Below are 19,272 nucleotides of genomic sequence, written 5' to 3'. Positions count from 1 at the left end.
AGCCCATTTGTACAATTTATACCCAAATATATGGCTTCTAGTAATGCATGTGGACGTAAGAAATGCTTATGAAGTGGAAACCATGTTAGCATATTGACACGATTTTGCCCCTGTAAGACTGCGCTCTGCTCAACAAGTTCCGACACCATTTTCAAGACAATCTATCATCATGACATTGTTATTGTATGGTGTAACCTAAAATGGATGGGGTCATATGGTTCAATGCTACAACATAAAACTGAGTTTTGTTTCTTTGCCGTATTCATTCAGCATCACTGTGATTATTAATGTCAGGAAGAACACTGTTATACACCGTGTCTTTTTACTACCAAAGCTTTGGGGAGTAGTTTCATAGAAACCGACTGCACAGGGTGGCATTCAGCTCTGCTACATATACAATGTTAAAATAAGGATTTTGGGATTGTAAAATATTACATAATATAAAGAAGACCTGGCTCTGTTGCCATTAGCAACCAATTTATTTCATTTTTTTCAGTGCTGAGGTAAAATGAAAGGGCTGATGTGACTGGTCGCTATGGGCAACCAAGACTTCATCTTTTAAAAATCGAATATATAAAGCTGAGTGAGTGTATGTATGTGTGTATGCATGTATGTGTGTATGTATGTATGTATGTATGTGTGTATGTATGTATGCATGTATGAACTGTATGTGGTGTGTATATATGTATGTATGTGTGTATGTCCTCTAAAGGAATCGGCATCGTCGCATTTAGAATCACAACATTTTGCACAGCCGCCTCATTTCACTCAGGGAACGTCATAGACTATGTTTAGAGGGGAAAATGTAACACTGTGCTTTACAGTTATTCACCAAAAAAACTGGTTTCATTAAAGTCAATGGAGCTGGGAGCTACAGGTCATTAATAGGAGCTGTGAGTGGTTGCTAAAGGCAACAAAGTACATTCTTAGTATAAGAAGCTCATGTGTCAGTTAATATGATTTCAGTGGAAAGACATATAGAGAGAGACAGAAAGACAGAGAAAGACAGACAAAATCTGAGAGAGACTGAGACAGACAGACAAAGACAGACAGATAGACAAACAAAGACAAGCAGAGACAGAAAGACAGAGACAGAGATAGAGACAGACAGAGAGAGACAGTGATGCATAGAGAGAGACAGAGATAGAGACAGACAGAGATAGAAACAGACAGAGACAGGCAGACAGAGACAGACACACTTCTTTTCATGCTTTGGCAATGCTAATTGTATTTTGGTCCTGCCAATAAAGCCTATTTGATTTGATTTGACAGGGAAAGAGACAGACAGAGACAGAGACAGATGGATAGAGAGAGACAGACAGAAAGAGAGGCAGTGGGAGAGAAAGAGAGAGATGGATAGAGAGAAACAGACAGAGAGATAGAGAGAGACAGAGAGAGACAGAGAAAGAGAGAGAAACAGAGAGACAGACAGAGAGAGAGACAGAGACAGACAGAGAGACACAGACAGAGAGAGATAGAGAGAGAGGGAGAGTGAGAGAGTGGGAGAGAGACAGTTACTATCCCGGGCAATGCCGGGTACTACAGCTTGTTCTGCATAAATCTGCCCAACGTTCCTCAGATTATTAGAATGGAAGATTACTATGAAAATGTTATATAATTTTGAAACTTAAAGGACATAATTTGAGGAGTCGGGCTATTATATATACAATAGAGTTGTGCTGAAGGAAATAATAATGTTCCAAAATGTTGGTGTTAAGGGTGTTAACCTGAATTAATAAAGTCCTCAGCCCCATATTTCTACATTTAGGGAACACTGGCGCCATTTCTAATTATGCTCCCTGATATGACAGGATTTCATCTTTCTTTCTGGCTCATAATGGTGGGCCGTGCTTTATGGTCTCAATAGTCCGGGTTTTTAGAGAGCCCTCAGACACCAGAGTACCACTGGGCCCCACTTTGCTTTCCAATTTTTCCTTCTTGCCTTCCAAGAGTTATAGATTTTCAATACCTTGATCGATAAGAGTTTAATTTTTTTGTGTTTTGAGCTGTAATTTTTATCATTTCCATTTTGGGGTCCATATGACTTTCTAATTTCATTTTATGGAAGTTAAGTGATGAAAACCAGTGATTCTGCCAGTTCATTATTTCTTTTTTTTAATTTCCCATATGCAATAAATATTACGTTATACTTTTTTTTTATCTTTTTCTATTTTATTTATTTTTTGGGTCCAACAAATTCATTTACAATTTTTAGCGGTTCTATTGAGAAATCAGGGATAGTTATTATTATTATTATTATTATATAGTTAGTACAATACATGGCAATACAGTAATATTGCAGTCTATTGTAAAAGTACCTATCTCCTATGGGACCTTCAGTAAGTCACCTGGCTGGCATGACCACTCCGCATTCATTTTGAGGGGAAACTAATGGCCGTTGGATGGGACATCTTTTCCATTACTAACCTCTTCAATGCCGCAATCACGATGGACTGCAGCAACTATGAGGTTAAACTGCTGTGACCTGAGCTAGTTCCAGTCGCTGCATTAACTCTCAGGTGCAGACTGTATAATACAGCGAACACCTGCTCCGTATCAGTTCCTGCCATACACATGCTGTGTGCACAACTGATGTACATCTACAGCCGATATTGCCAACTGAAACATGTACATGCAAAATGGATGTCTGTAAGTTTTAAAAATTAAAAAAAATATATAAAAGTTCAAATCAACCCCCTTTTACCAATTAAAAATTAAGATATAAAAAATACACATATTTGGTATTGCTGCATTCGTAAAGGTCCGATCTGTCAAAATAAAAAATAAATTATTCCAATCGGTAAAGGGCGTAACGAGAAAAAAATCAAAACGCCAGAATAGCTGTTACAACAACAGAAAGAAATGTAATAACAAGTGATCAAAAAATCGTATATACCTCATAATAATATCAATAAAACATCAGCTTGAGGTGCAAATACCAAGCCTTCACACATCCCCAGATCCCAAAAATTCAAAAACATTATGGATCTTGGAATGGTGTGAGACAAGCAAGATTTTGTTTTCAAAATTTCCAATTTTTTTTTTATACTACATAAATAATAAAAACAAAAAACTATACTTGTTTTGTATCTATGTAATTATACTGTCCAGGAGAATCATACTGCCAGATTAGTTTTATCATAAAATGAATGCTATAAATAAAAAACGAAAAAACTAATTTCAGAATTTCACTTAATTTGCTATTTCACCACACTTGGAATTTTTCCTTGCTTACCATTACATAAAAGAATAGTATGATTTAAAAGTACACTAAATCTCTCTAAAAAAAAAAGCTCTCACACGGCTTCATTGAGGGTAAAATAACAAAGTTATGACTCTTGGAATAAGGGGAGGGAAAAACTAAAGCGCAAAAGCGAAAAATCTCCCGGTCCTTATCCCGTTAGCTCATGCTACTCTCTTGAACCAAGTGGAAATGTAAAGACAGTCAAATCTGAATATATATATTATAATATCTGTATTGTCTGGCATTACCCGAGATAGTAATCAAGTCTCTCTCTCTTTCTCTCTCTCTGTCTTTTTCCCACTCTACATTTCTCCCACTTTCCCTCTCTCCCACTTGGCCCCTCTCCCCCGCTCTCCCTCTCTCCCACTTTCCCTCTATCCCACTCTGCCATTTTGCCACTCTGCCTCTCTCCCATACTCTCTCTCTGTCTCCCTCCCACTCTCCTACCCACCACCCACCACCGTAATCATATTAACTGACACATAAGCTTCTTATACTAAAGGCCCCGTCACACTAAGCAACATCGCTAGCAACATCGCTGCTAACGAACAACTTTTGTGACGTTGCTAGCGATGTTGCTGTGTATGACATCCAGCAACAACCTGGCCCCTGCTGTGAGGTCGTTGGTTGTTGCTGAATGTCCTGGGCCATTTTTTAGTTGTTGCTGTCCTGCTGTGAAGCGCAGATCGCTGTGTGTGACAGCGAGACAGCAACAACTAAATGTGCAGGCAGCAGGAGCCGGCTTCTGCGGAGGCTGGTAACCAATGTAAACATCGGGTAACCAAGAAGCCCTGTCCTTGGTTACCCGATATTTACCTTTGTTACCAGCCTCCGCAGCTCTCACTGTCAGTGCCGGCTCCTGCTCTGTGCACATGTAGCTGCAGGACACATCGGGTTAATTAACCCGATGTGTGCTGTAACTAGGAGAGCAAGGAGCCAGCGCTCAGTGTGCGCTGCTCCCTGCTCTGTGCACATTTAGCTGCAGCACACATCGGGTAATTAACCCCATGTGTGCTGTAGCTAGGAGAGCAGGGAGCCAGCGCTCAGTGTGCGCTGCTCCCTGCTCTCTGCACGTGTAGCTGCGTGAGCTGGTAACCAAGGTAAATATCGGGTTGGTTTCCCGATATTTACCTTAGTTACCAAGCGCAGCATCTTCCACGTGGCGCTGGGGGCTGGTCACTGGTTGCTGGTGAGCTCACCAGCAACTTGTGTAGCCACGCTCCAGCGATCCCTGCCAGGTCAGGTTGCTGGTGGGATCGCTGGAGCGTCGCAGTGTGACATCTCACCAGCAACCTCCTAGCAACTTACCAGCGATCCCTATCGTTGTTGGGATCGCTGGTAAGTTGCTTAGTGTGACGGGGCCTTAAGAATGACCTTTGTTGCCTATAACAACCAATCAGAGCTCCTATTAATGACCGATAGCAAAATAGAAGCAGACTTGTGATTGGTTGCTGCAGGCCACCTGATAAATATCCTGACTAATTGTCAAAACAGCCAATAAATTACCTCACACATCCAAACAATAAGTAAGCGTTATTTTTGGGGCACATAACATAACTTAGCAGGGTTAAAACTTCTTCTCAAAACATAGTCTATGACATTCCCTGGGTCACATGAGGTGTCTGTGCAAAACTTCGTGACTGTAAATGTGACGGTGCAGATTCCTTTAGCGGACATACATACACACACACACACACACACACACACATACACTCAACTGTATATATTAGACCCGCAACACACATCCGTTTAATTTGTACGTGTGCGGTACGTATTTGCACATACCGGAGACACGTACACACGGAGACCCATGTTATTCAATGGTAGATGGCACACACACGTAAAATCACACGGAACGTGTTTCCGTGTGGTAAGTACGTGTGTGCGCTTTTCTACCCAGACGACATGTCCGTTTTTGGCCGGCAGCACGCAGGCACAGACCCGCTTTAGTCTATGGGTCCGTGCCTGCACGGACCGCACACAGAGTATCTCCGTGTTCAGCACGTTTCGTGCGTGTGCGTTTTTACACTAGCGATCTTATTTATTTATTTTTTTAATTAAATTCAGTATACTTACCTTTTTTTCTGCTGTTCTCAGTCATACTTACATTGGCGCTCGTTTTTTTTCTTCCCCCGGCTCATACCGCTCCCCGATCACCAGCGCGGCGAGGAACAGCTGTGCAGAGAATACGCGGCAACAATTACTTTGAATATGCTGGCCGCTCATTAATCAATCTTGTATTCCCTGCTTTCCCCACCCACAGACGCCTGTGATTGGTTGCAGTCAGACACACCCCCCCCACGCTGAGTGACAGGTGTCTCACTGCACCCAATCACAGCAGCCGGTGGGCGTGTCTATACTGTGCAGTAAAATAAATAAATAAATAATTTAAAAAAACGGCGTGCGGTCCCCCCCAATTTTAATACCAGCCAGATAAAGCCATATGGCTGAAGGCTGGTATTCTCAGAATGGGGAGCCTCACGTTATGGGGAGCCCCCCAGCCTAACAATATCAGTCAGCAGCCGCCCAGAATTGCCGCATACATTATATGCGACAGTTCTGGGACTGTACCCGGCTCTTCCCAATTTGCCCTGGTGCGTTGGCAAATCGGGGTAATAAGGAGTTATTGGCAGCCCATAGCTGCCAATAAGTCCTAGATTAATCATGTCAGGTGTCTCCCCGAGATACCTTCCATGATTAATCTGTAAATTACAGTAAATAAACACACACACCCGAACAATCCTTTATTAGAAAAAAAACACTAACAAATTGCCTTGTTCACCAATTTTATAAGCCCGAAAAAGCCCTCCATGTCCGGCGTACTCCAGGATAATCCAGCGTCGCTTCCAGCTGTGCTGCATGAAGGTGACCGGAGTTGCAGAAGACACCGCCGCTCCTGTCAGCTCCACGCAGCTAATGAAGGGAATAGCACGATCAGCTGAGCTGTCACTGAGGTTACTCGCGGCCAACGCTGAATACAGCTGATCCCACTATTCCCTTCATTAGCTGAGTGGAGCTGACAGGAGCAGCGGTGTATTCTGCAGCTCCGGTCACCTCCATGCAGCAGAGCTGGAAGCGACGCTGGACCATCCTGGATTACGCCGGACATGGAGGGCTTTTTCGGGCTTATTAAAGTGGTGAACCAGGGTATATGTTTGTGTTTTTTATTTCTAATAAAGGATTTTTTCGGGTGTGTGTGTTTATTTACTGTCACTTACAGATTAATCATGGAAGTTATCTCGGGGAGATGCCTGACATGATTAATCTAGGATTTAGTGGCAGCTATGGGCTGCCAATAACTCTTTATTACCCCGATTTGCCAAAGCACCAGGGCAAATCGGGAAGAGTCGGGTACAGTCCCAGAACTGTCGCATATAATAGTAGAAACAGAATAAATTGTTCAGCTCACCAATATTGCAGTCCCGCAGTGGAGCTCCAGCGCACGGATGGTTAGGAATAACAAGCAATAGCAATAAAGATGTATGAATCCAGCGCAGACTTATATTGAATAAAAAAGTTTTTTCTTTCTTTATTGGAATGATAGAATGAATAAAAAATCCAGGGACATGCAAAAGTAAATTCTAGCCACAGTTCAGAGCGACGCGTTTCAACAAGTTGTCTTAATCATGGTCTGAACGGTTCAGACCATGATTAAGACAACTTGTTGAAACGCGTCGCTCTGAACTGGGGCTAGAATTTACTTTTGCATGTCCCTGGATTTTTTATTCATTCTATCATTCCAATAAAGAAAGAAAAAACTTTTTTATTCAATATAAGTTTGCGCTGGATTCATACATCTTTATTGCTGTCGCATATAATGTATGCGGCAATTCTGGGCGGCTGCTGGCTGATATTGTTAGGCTGGGGGGCTCCCATTAACGTGGAGCTCCCCATCCTGAGAATACCAGCCTTCAGCCGTATGGCTTTATCTGGCTGGTTTGAAAATTGGGGGGGACCGCACGCCGTTTTTTTTAATTATTTAATTATTTATTTCACTGCACAGTATAGACACGCCCACTGGCTGCTGTGATTGGGTGCAGTGAGACACCTGTCACTCAGCGTGGGGGGCGTGTCTGACTGCAACCAATCACAGGCGTCTGTGGGTGGGGAAAGCAGGGAATACGAGATTGATTAATGAGCGGCCGGCATATTCAAAGTAATTGTTGCCGCATATTCTCTGCACAGCTGTTCCTCGCCGCGCTGGTGATCGGGGAGCGGTAAGTATGAGAGAGGGCCGCTCACTTCAGTCACTCGGGGGATTAGCGGTCACTGGTGAATCCTTCACAGGTGACCGCTAATCAGTACGCGGCACACAGACAGAGCCGCGGCATGACAATGAAGTCGGGTGAAGTTCCCCCCGAGTTCATTCTCATCGTGCAACTCTGTCTGCTGTCAGCCGACATGTATCAACGACATTGTGCAACACACAAACGGACATTCCACACGGACATTCCACGTACACATACACGGGCATTTTACACACAAACACGGACATTTTACACGTACACACGGCTCGCATACGCCATCACACGGATGCCATACGTACCGGAGAAACGCCCCAAAAAAACGGAACACGGACCCGAAAAACGGACCGTGTCACACGGACGTTTTTTATGCGGAAGTGTGTTTTAGGCCTTAGATGATATAATATTATATGTAGCCAAATATTAGCTATATCAGCATTTCTGTACTCACAAAGTGAAAATATAACGCAATTGCCTAAATTAAAGATTCAGCTCTGCTACCTTTTTATTAAATTTGTGTTAAATCTTATATGTGAAAAATGTTTTATACAAGAAATAAGAATTAGCGCCCACTGTTGGTGAGAAACTGTAAATACAGTACCTTCTCTAACTTCTAGTATTGAGTATATTGATTACAGCAGTATATAACAATTATCTATATACTCCTTCTCATGGGATGCTTGTGTGAACATCTGGTAAATGATACACTCAAGTCCGTTTGATGCGGTAACTTAATTTTTTACTCTCGTTACTTATTAGTGCTGGTATTTTTTCATATATCCTGAGAGTCATTTCTGTGTGAATGCCATCCAGATGCACAGTATTAAGGAGATTTTAGATCTGTGGGACTAATAAGCCGAAAATAAATTGCAGATATTGTGGCTGGTTCGCTCCCCAATCCCTTGCCTTGAATACAATAACTGAATTTTAGATAATCTCTCCTCCTTTAATGCCGGGATTGCTGTTTATCTAGCTTTGAGAAATTAGCCCTGAAATACAGTATCTCTTCAAAGAGCACATATGTTGGGTATTTATAAAGACAATATTTAGAGAGGTATAGAAAAAAAATTCTGGATCATCCAATACTTAATATGTAATATTGTTGCCCAGCCCAAAAGTTACATGTGGGGGCCTTCTGGGTCAATTGATCTTGGTTTCAGATGCTTTCAGGTTACACGTGGGGGCCTTCTGGGCCAATTTTTCTTGGTTTCAAATGTTTTCAGGTTATGGACCCTTGTACATATTTGTGTGCTATATATATTAAAAACGTTTCGCAAATATCCGACAAATAGGTTGCCGCTATGCAAATACTCGATGCGCAATGTAAGTCTATGGGAAGCCTGAATAGTTCCGAATAGTTGTTATTCAGGTTTACCATAGACTTACATTGCGCATCGAATATTCGCGAATTGTCAAATAGCGGTGACCAATTCGACAAATATTCACGAAGCCGAATATTTGAGGTATTCAATCATCCCTAATTTTAATGTGTCAATAAAGTCTTGAAGAATTTTATGAGGAACGGTGTGTGAGATTCCTTTATCCTTTTCTTAAAAAATTAAACTGTCATCTGATTGGTTAAAGGGTGCAACATACTTTTTTTCCACTCAGAAATAATGAGCTGGACGAGTAGGGGATTTGGCCCATTTACATGGAGCAATTAAGAACATTTCTATAAATGTAATGCGATACGTGCCCAGGTAATACTTTTAATGTAATGCTTCCTCGATCAATTTCACCGGTGACGATCACCGCTCCATGTAATCATCTTGGTCCATTAACGTTACCGGTGCACATTATCATTCCCATAGGACCCATAATTACTCTTTATAAATGAGCCTTTACCAGAAGTGCATGGTGCTGGGCTAAAGTGGACAACAGAGGTCCCTTGTGCAGGAATAGAATATGGACACCTTTCTCTCCAATACCTTATCATAAAGAGTGTCCTAATAAACATTCAATAGGAATTTGGAGCTATGAAGTTCACTAGCTCAGTGTCACAGTACAGTGATGGAGGGGAGAGAGGGATTTTGAGCCACTGATCCCAGAACCAGGTTTACCCTAAGAGGGGCATGACTAAGTGCCTACTAAACCTTCACCAGAGCCTCTGATAGCGAGGTTGACCTTCTCTGACGATAGGCACTAGGTATCACTCCAAGGTAGCTCCTAGTTATCATGCTCCACCAAGGTCGGCACAAGGCGATACGAGAGAAGGGATACACTGCCACTAGGAAATGATAGTAAAGGGCAACCCCTGACACTCATTCTCACAGCCCTAAGCTCCCTGATGACTCTAGACAATTCTTTCACCCCGTAAGGCGATCAGATTCCTATCCTTGTCTCTCCCTGGACACAGCACTGTCTAGTGCACAGGGCAGCAGGAACACTAGTCCTGCTCTCGGTTAATCAGATAACAGAGAAGCTCTGCTGCAACCACATAAGGTTGGGGCCCAAAAAATAATAGTTATAGTAGAAGAATATTTCTGGCACACATACGAATATACAGAACGTATTGTGATTTATAATGTTAGATTTATTGTGCAAAAAAGTCAACCATCAGTTTGCCAAATTAGAAACAGCAAAATCCAGCGGATCACAGGCAAAAAGTAGATTAAAATATCCTCTTTAAAGCTGTGCTCAAAGAGCGGTGAGCTGGAAATACGTTCTTTTGGATCAGTTTGCCGACGTTCGGCTCGGTGGTGAGTCTTTATCAAGGCAAAATAATCCTGAAGTAGACAATAAACGAGTATATTGCAGAGGTAAGGCATGAGGATAAGTGATATTGCCAGGGGATAAGAAGAGGCAGGAAGCATCAATGTAACCAGGAAAGGCCGTGCTGGTGCCTGGAAGGAGCAGCTGGGTGCATAGGATCAGTGTCCGGTGTGTGGGTTGTCCAATGGCAAAGTCAGAGAGGATAAGATAGACAGGGGTAAAATCAACAGCTATCATACAAGGTACTCCAAACTACAGGAGAGAGTAAAGGGGAACGGACCAGTGAGGCAAAGTAAAAGGGATTAAGGAAGGACAAACACAACACGGCTTCCATACAGCAAACTCCAGCTTTTTTGTTTAAGCTATTACTGTTCATTAGGTCTCTGCCACACTCACGTGGAAATCACGCATGTGCCGCGAGACACGTATTTTCCCTGCGTGTTGCGTGTGGCAAGTACGTGTCTCCGGTACGTGCGGTCCACGTGTGTTCTCCGTGTGCTCTCCGCGATAACACACGAAGAACCGGTAATTTGCATACTCACGTGGTAGATGCTGCTGTCCAGGGTTCTGATCTTCGGCTCCAGCCCCGCCCTCTCCCCGCTTATGCTGCTTCCGGTCGAGCAGAGGGGCGGAGATTACAGCCCGTGACAGCACACGCACCTCCATAACAACTGTTTGGAGCGGAAGATTTTGCAGGGCTGATGGGGATGAGTAAGTGTTTGTTTTTTTTTAAAATAATGACACGAGTTTCTCTGGCGCATGTCACATGGGACCGCATGCACACTCCATCCGTGTGGTATGGGTGTGGGCCGTGTGACACCCGTGCTGCCGGAGAAAACGTGGACATCTCGGCGTGAGGAACACACGGACATACGTAAGTACGGAACGGACACACGTTCCATTCCAAAATACTTATGTGTGTCCAAACAATTATGAAATCATATGTCCACGTGTGTACGTGCCTCCGGTACATGAAAAAACTGCCAAACACGTACCGGAGGCACAAACGTGTGAGAGAGGCCTTAGACAGGTGTTGAAAACACACCCTATTTCTACATCTCATACTAGAGTATGTTTGCACCATGCTTTTTGATGAGGGTGTTTGAACGGATTGTGCTAAAAAATACCGATACAAAAACTTTAAATATTTTTTGAATACCTGAATACCGATAGCACAGCACAGGTTCAGATAACAGCTTATTCTTTTTGTGAGGTAAAACATTTTTTTTAAACAGGCAAGTAAATGCTTTACCTCACAAAAAGAATCAACTATGATCCTGTGCTGTAATGTCTATACACTTTTTTGCTTTCTCCCCTGCCCAGTAGATGTGGTGTCATCTGTACAGTCATACACAGCCATTAAACAGTACGTAGAAGAGTCACATATGTAAGGTTATCTCAGCACAGGAACATTTTTTTAAAACACATCCAATTGTGGAAATTATTATTATTCCAAGATCTATTGATTACAATCAACTTTAAAATGAAATTTGTTCATTGGAAAATCCATTTTAGAGCCTCCATCTATAGTGGAGATGTTTACTTTTAATTACATCGTACTCATCATCATTGAACAGAGAACATATTAATAAGGTCTTGTAGGTTTTTTGTGAATCACCGCATGGCAAAGAGACTCTAGTAGTAAAAGACTAGATCCAAAGTCAGCATCTCATGTTTTTTTCTACTGTACCTTCATGAGCCATTACTCACTGCCCGATCAACTGATTCAATAGTGATCAGAGTTGGTAAGATTCTTTCTACGAACACTGTTGGGGTAAAGACAGGTCATAAAGAAGAAAGCAAGGACATAAGGAAAGAAAATAGGGTGTCGGATGTATTAGGTGCGGGAATAACCAAATGTTATCCTGAAGTTATAGGATGAATCTAAGCTATTGGAATGGGGTTGTAGTGAGGATATTGTGCTAAAAAGAGCTGATTCTGGATCAATAGTAGGATTATGGGGTGTCATTATAACCACTGGTGGATTATAATAGGAATCATGACCTGGATGTGTAAAGTATATAGGGTAAAAAGTCTATAAATTAAGTTGTGTAATGACCAGGGGCGTAAATACAGTAGATGCAAGGGTTGCAATCGCACTCGGGCCCGGGAGACTAGGGGGCCCCAAAAGTCCTTTTGGTCAATTTTAAAAGACCAATGTTATTAAAGACTTCAACAATTGGGAGTCCCCCTTGGAGCTTTTGCATTGGAGCCCATAAGCTTCAAGTTACGTCACTAGTTATGACTTGTGATCAAAGCAGGGAGGCCCCAGAGTATAGAAGATTTTGAAAGCATTACATCTGGTCATTTTGGTATATGGGGCTGATGTCACCAAACAATGGGAATACGGCAAGCTGAATCAAATTAAAGCGAACCTGTCAACTGATTAATGTTGCCCAAATCACGTGAAAAATGAATGAGATCTAGGCTATATGATTGCAGTCAAGTATACTTTTTCACAGAAACACTTTGGTGTTTCAGAGAGGGTTTAGTTAGAAAATCCAGCCAGGGACTATAGGAATAGATCAGAGGATATCCTGGTGCTGTCTGAGGCCGGTTTCTCCCAGGTATTTGACAGATCTCTCCTGTGTGTGTACATAGGGAGAAACCTGTCAATCACCGGCAAGCTCTTCAAACTATATACCGGTGCAGAGAAAAACATGGCTACCGTGGTGCAGTCCGGCTCTGATTCATGCTGCTTGTGGTTTGGCTTTCATGAAATGAAGCAGATTCTGGGGACAGGTTCCTCTTAATAGTCTACCTCAAGTGCTACCAAATCATATGTTTTATGGCTATAGTGATATTTATTGAGCCCATCAGTACCAGTCAATCCCTGTATCATGATATGCATGTTGTAATATTTTTGTCCTTATTTACCAGCATGTCTAATGTCCTACAGAAGTAAATATATCTGAGCAACCCAATATATCGGTTGATTATAAACATGAAGCATATTTTTGTATTTTTTATTGTATAGTATAAGAATAGTATAAGACGTATCCAGGTGCAGAGCTGTGTTTCATGGTTTCTCTGAATAAGGATCATATTTTCTTTCTCCAGCCGAGTAAAACGTTGCGATGATGCTAATCCCACTCTGATGAGACCATGATCTGAACGTGATATGATCTTCTCAGATGTGGAGATGGTTAAAAAGAAATTCTCCATCTTCTCCATTCTTGCAGTCAGTGAAAATCAAACAACACTTAGATGTCATCCAAGTGTGATCCGCTTTCCTTCATGGGCTTGTAGACTTGACTGGCCGAGTGGTATCCGGTTTAGGGAGGTAACTCATGCATGCAAGTGGTCCGAGTGAAAAAATCAGACGTGTGCACTGCCTCATTGAATAAAACTGGTCCAAGTGTCGTCCAATGTTTTGTAGAATCGCACTTGGACTGAAAAGACAGTCGTCTGCATGATCCCTTATGATAATTGTTAAAATCACACCATTATCTCAAGTCCTACTTGTACTTTTTATATTAATGGGAAGCAACCAACACAGCATTGATTAAAACTCATCCCAATTAGCTCTGCTACATCTTCAAAATACCGGAAGAAATAAATAAAAATCAAATGCACAGACGTGATAGTGTAGACATTGGTTATTAAATGACTTTGTCCATCACACCAGTAGTTTCCAATATGATCTACGAGGTTAATTCATACATTAAATTTTTCGAATCTCAAAACATTCTTAGATTAGATATTCCGAAAATAAAAACTTTACGGTAATTCAATGAAATTATCAAATTCAGGGGTTAGAAAAATTCACAGTTTCAGGTGACAAAGATTCAAGGATCCAATATCAGAACGATATGTCATATGAATGATCTAGACCCAGATTTGGAATTATTTGTCGTTGACAGGTTTTCGATTCACATAAACAGAACTCTCAGATTATAAATCTCGTGTATTTGAAATCTCAGATTATTTATTCTCATGGATGATATTCTCACATGATTAATTTTCACACATGAATATGATCAGATTATTTTTTTCTTAGAGATGGGATTATTAGGTTAGATATTCTTGGAGTTAATGTTGGCTCACAGATGTTAATTATTTCTATATTGAATTGGTACTCTTAAAAGTTTGGAAAACTTGGAATTACCTTTTCTCATGAACAGAAATTTTAGATTATTTATTATTATAGATAGAATTCTCAAATGAACCATTTTCATAGATGAAATGATCAGATGATTCTTTTTTTTAAAGATGGGATAATAAGATTTTCTATTCTCATAGATGGAATATCAGATTATCTTTTCTACACTTCAGATTATGTAGTTTTGTTTATGAAGTTAAGACATTTTTTTCTAATGGAATTCATAAAATATATATTCCCGAAAATGGAAATTTCAGATTATTTATTATCATAAACTTGGAATTACCTATTCTTATGGACATACATCTTAGATTATTTATTATCATAGATAGAATTCTGAAATGATCCATGAAATTATCAGATTGTACTTTTTTATAGATAGGATTATGAGATCTTCTATTCTCATAGATGGAACATCAGATCATCTATTCCAAGGGGATGGAATTTTCAGATTATGTAGTTTTATTTATGAAATTAAGACATCATTTTTTTTTTAATTGAAATCTTAGAATATCTGTTCCCATAAGTAGAATTCACAGGTATCCATTCTGATAGATTACATTATAAATTGATCTAGTCTCACAGATATTGATTTCTGCATTAAATCTTGGAATAATTGGATTTACCAAATTACCTCTTCTCATAATTCTCAGATCATTCTCCTAGATGGAATTCTCATATGATCCATTCTTACAGATGCATTTATCAGATTATCTTTTTTTATAGATGAGATTAACAGATTATCTATACTCATAAATGGAATGATCAGATTATCCCGATAGATGATCAGTTGATCTAGTTTCACCAAACTTGATGATTTCTATATCAAATTCTCAGACAAATTCTCTGAGAGAATGATAAATCTTGGAATACATGGAATTATGAGGTTACTGATTCTCAAAAATGGAATTCTCAGATTATATATTCTCATCGATGGAATATGATTCATTCTCACAGACACAATTATCAGATTATCTTTTTTATATATGGGGCTAACAGATTATCTATACTCATAGATTGAATTATCAGATTATTCTGATAGATTGAATTACCGGTTGATCTAGTTTCACCGTTGTTGTTGATATTTCTATCGAATTCTCAGACAAATTCTCTCAGAAAGATAAAGCTTGGAATATTTGGAATTACCAAATTACCGATTCTCAAAAATGGAATTCTCAGATTATGTATTCTCATGGATGGAATATGATTCATTCTCAGAGATACAGTTATTAGATTATCTTTCTCATAGACTAACCGATTATCTATACTCATAGATAGAATTATCATATTGTTCCAATAGTTCCAACTATTGATCTGGTTTCACCGATGTTATTGATTTTTATATCAAGTTCTCAGACAAATTATCTGAGAGAATGATAAATCTTGGAACATGAAATTACCAGGTTACCTCTTCTCATAAACGGAATTCTCAGATTGATAGATGGATTATGATTCGTTCTCACAGATACAATTAACAGATTATCTATAATCATATACAGAACAGATGGAATTCACAGATTATGTATACTCAAGGACGGAATATGATTAATTCTCACAGATACAATAAACAGAGTACCGATACTCATAGAATAGATGGAATTATCAGATTATGTATTCTCATCGATGGAATATGATTAAACTCACAGATTCAATAAACAGAGTATCGATACTCATAGAATAGATGGAATTATCAGATTATGTATTCTCATGGATGGAATATGATTAAGTCTCAAAGATACGATAAACAGAGTATCAGAACTCATGGAATAGATGGAATTATCAGATTATGTATTCTCATGAATGTAATATGATTAATCTCACAGATACAATAAACAGTATTGATACTCATAGAATAGATGGAATAATCAGATTATGTATTCTCATGGATGGAATATGATTAAACTCACAGATTCAATAAACAGAGTATCGATACTCATAGAATAGATGGAATTTATCAGATTATGTATTCTCATGGATGGAATATGATTAATTCTCACAGATGAAATAAACAGAGTATCAGTACCCATAGAATAGATGGAATTATCAGATTATGTATTCTCATGGATGGAATATGATTAAGTCTCAAAGATACGATAAACAGAGTATCAGAACTCATAGACTAGATGGAATTATCAGATTATGTATTCTCATGAATGTAATATGATTAATCTCACAGATACAATAAACAGTATTGATACTCATAGAATAGATGGATTAGATTATGTATTCTCATGGATGGAATATGATTAATGCTCACAGATACAATAAACAGTATCGATACTCATAGAATAGATGGAATTATCAGATTATGCATTCTCATGGATGGAATATGATTAATTCTCACAGATACAATAAACAGAGTATCGATACTTATAGAATAGATGGAATTCTCAGATTATAGATAGAATAATCAGGTTGCTAATCTCCTAGATGGACTTGTTACTGGTCTCTAAGTAGAATTCTCAGATAAATTCTAGATGGAATTATATCTTAGCTATTGAAGATCCATAATATGAAGGTAAAGATCGGGTGGGTGGATCAGGTCGGTAACCTGAGTTGTAATTTACAAAATATGTACAGAAAGAAACATTTTTTTTAAAAGATGGAGATTAAATGACCTCTGGGTTTAAACTCAGACTTAATGGTTAGATTGAAGTTCCTATTGTATGAAAGAGAAGTCGGCACAGAAATCAAGTGAGATGTTTGGGAATTAAATAGTTAATGAGGTAAACCAAGGAAGAGGGGGAAATATAAGACTCCATCTCTTTATGATAATTAATTTGGTATGTTCTGCCGAGAATGATCTTTGAAGACTATATCGGACAATACTATGCTGTGTCTCTCCTATGGGATAAACATCAAAAAAATATTCCTAAGGTTTACAGCTGTCCATTCACTGTCATACTCAATGCATTAAGGGTTAAGTGCTTAAAGCTGCAATGCCTGAAAATGTGTTATGACTTTATAAAAGTGAAAACAGCCCTCCGCTATTAGCTCACATGTATATTATACAGTAATGGTCCTAAATCCCGTGTAAGCTGTTTCCTGATAATAACAGATGTTGCATGATGTTTATAGGCGTTTGGAAACTAGGGTTTGCTGCGGTCAGGACTTTGCCTTGTTTATGTTTTGGGTGTAACATGTAGTCATATGGTTTGCTTGATTTAATGATGGGCAGGTTTCAGAAATCCGTAATATATTGGTGGATCATACATAGTGTATCAACAGCAATGGACATCCTGACCAGTATGGATGGTCCAAAGCCATACATAGGAATCAACGATGACTGGGTTTTAGATGTCTTATTTTATAGAAACATATTAGATTTCTCCTTAACCATATACAAATATTACGATGCCCTACAACCATGTCCTAGTAGCATTGCCCTTGTCCTACAAACACTATTCATATCATACGAACATATCCCACATAGATAGCAATCACTGGTGTTTGGATATTCGAAGACTTATTGTAGGAAAACTTAGTAAGAAGATTTCCTATCCTTGGTATTTAAACATTTTCCATACCCTAAAAGCATGTCCTACATACAAAAAGCAATCACAGATGACTACTTTATAATTTTATGGAAATTTAATAATTAGAGATGATCGAATACCTCAAATATTGGGCTTTGCGAGTATTTGCCGAATAGGTCGCCGCTATTCGACTATTCGCGAATATTCGATGCACAATGTAAGTCTATGGGAAACCCGAATAACAACTATTCGGAACTATTCGGGCTTCACATAGACTTACATTCGCATAGCGGCGACCTATTCGTCGGATATTCGCGAAGCCGAATATTTGAGTTATTCGATCATCCCTATTAATAATCAGATTTCCCACTTATGGTGTCCATCTCTTACAAGGATTTCCTAAAAACATACAAGTGTCCCAAAAGCATGACCTTCACACATTGTCCATGGACTACAAATATTGTCATTGCCCTACAAGTTTGAGCAAATGTTTCCAAAAAGCTTGATGCCCCACAAACATAGTCCATGCCTTAATCTTGTACCCATGTCACTCCCCAAAAATAACCAAACACTCCATATTCTAGAATTAACCCAAAAATCGTCTTACCTGTTCTGTCAACAGTAGTCAGCCAAATGCCAAGAAGCACGCAGAGGACTCTCTTCATTTCCAGCTTTCCCTTCTGTAGGTTTTAAGTATCACCACAGGAAAAAATGTTCTACCTGATAATATTATTCCCAGGGCAAAAGTAAAAAGAGATAAAAATGAAGAAAAAAAAGTACAAAAAAACAGTACCAACCACAGGAGCCGTGCCACTGACGTACAAGAGCCTGGCACTGCTGGCTGTCACCCACAGTGACCTCCAAGGTTTACGCACAGGTGGGAGAAGAATTTTCCAAAAATGTAAAAAATGTCTCAATTTTGCTCCCAAGTTCTGTGTTTCTCAAACTGCCGGAATGTTAGAATGAGGAATTAAAGAATCCCCTGGACCTCAGAGGAAACTTTTGTGTGTGTGTCTGTGTGTGCACAGGGATGAGGATGCATTATACAATAGTTTCCTTTTCCTATGTGTGTTATTAGACGGAGCTCTCTCTCTGTATTTCCACCAAGCTGCCAGGAAAAAAAAAAACTTTTAAAGTACAGCACTTTTGCAAAGGAGGGATAAGGGGGTGGGGAGGAAAGAAGTTCCTGTGTGAACGTATTTATTATTGTTTTAATCTACGTTGCTTGCTACAGACCAGCTTATGTGGCCCCCACCTCTCTGATCCCTGCGTCTGCTCACACAGGAGATAAATGCACAGTTGCCAGTTCTACAATACAGAGGGACATGATATTGCTATATAGGTAAAACTATGCATTTCTGTGCAAGGCTACAATATTCTGAAGGTTTTTTTTTTGTAAAATCCCCTTTAAAACATATTCTCGTTATCACCTACACATTTTGCATATTTTGGTAGATCACTAATGAATTCACATCAATCTCTAAACCAACATAT

General features: G+C 39.6%; 1 protein-coding gene across 1 annotated transcript in view; it reads right to left on the bottom strand.

The window, feature by feature from the left end:
- The window catches only part of FLT4 (fms related receptor tyrosine kinase 4), a 318,524-nt gene extending 299,689 nt beyond the window's left edge, over window positions 1–18,835 (bottom strand). The window contains exon 1 of the mRNA XM_075344371.1: window positions 18,386–18,835. Within this exon, the coding sequence (XP_075200486.1) occupies window positions 18,386–18,443 (58 nt within the window). The 5' untranslated portion in view covers window positions 18,444–18,835. The remainder of the gene's footprint in view (window positions 1–18,385) is intronic.
- Window positions 18,836–19,272: the final 437 nt, after the last annotated feature.

Source organism: Anomaloglossus baeobatrachus, chromosome 4, assembly GCF_048569485.1.
Source record: "Anomaloglossus baeobatrachus isolate aAnoBae1 chromosome 4, aAnoBae1.hap1, whole genome shotgun sequence".
Taxonomy (NCBI): domain Eukaryota; kingdom Metazoa; phylum Chordata; class Amphibia; order Anura; family Aromobatidae; genus Anomaloglossus; species Anomaloglossus baeobatrachus.
The sequence above is the reverse complement of the archived record's forward strand: the minus strand, read 5'-3'. Positions and strand labels throughout refer to the sequence as shown.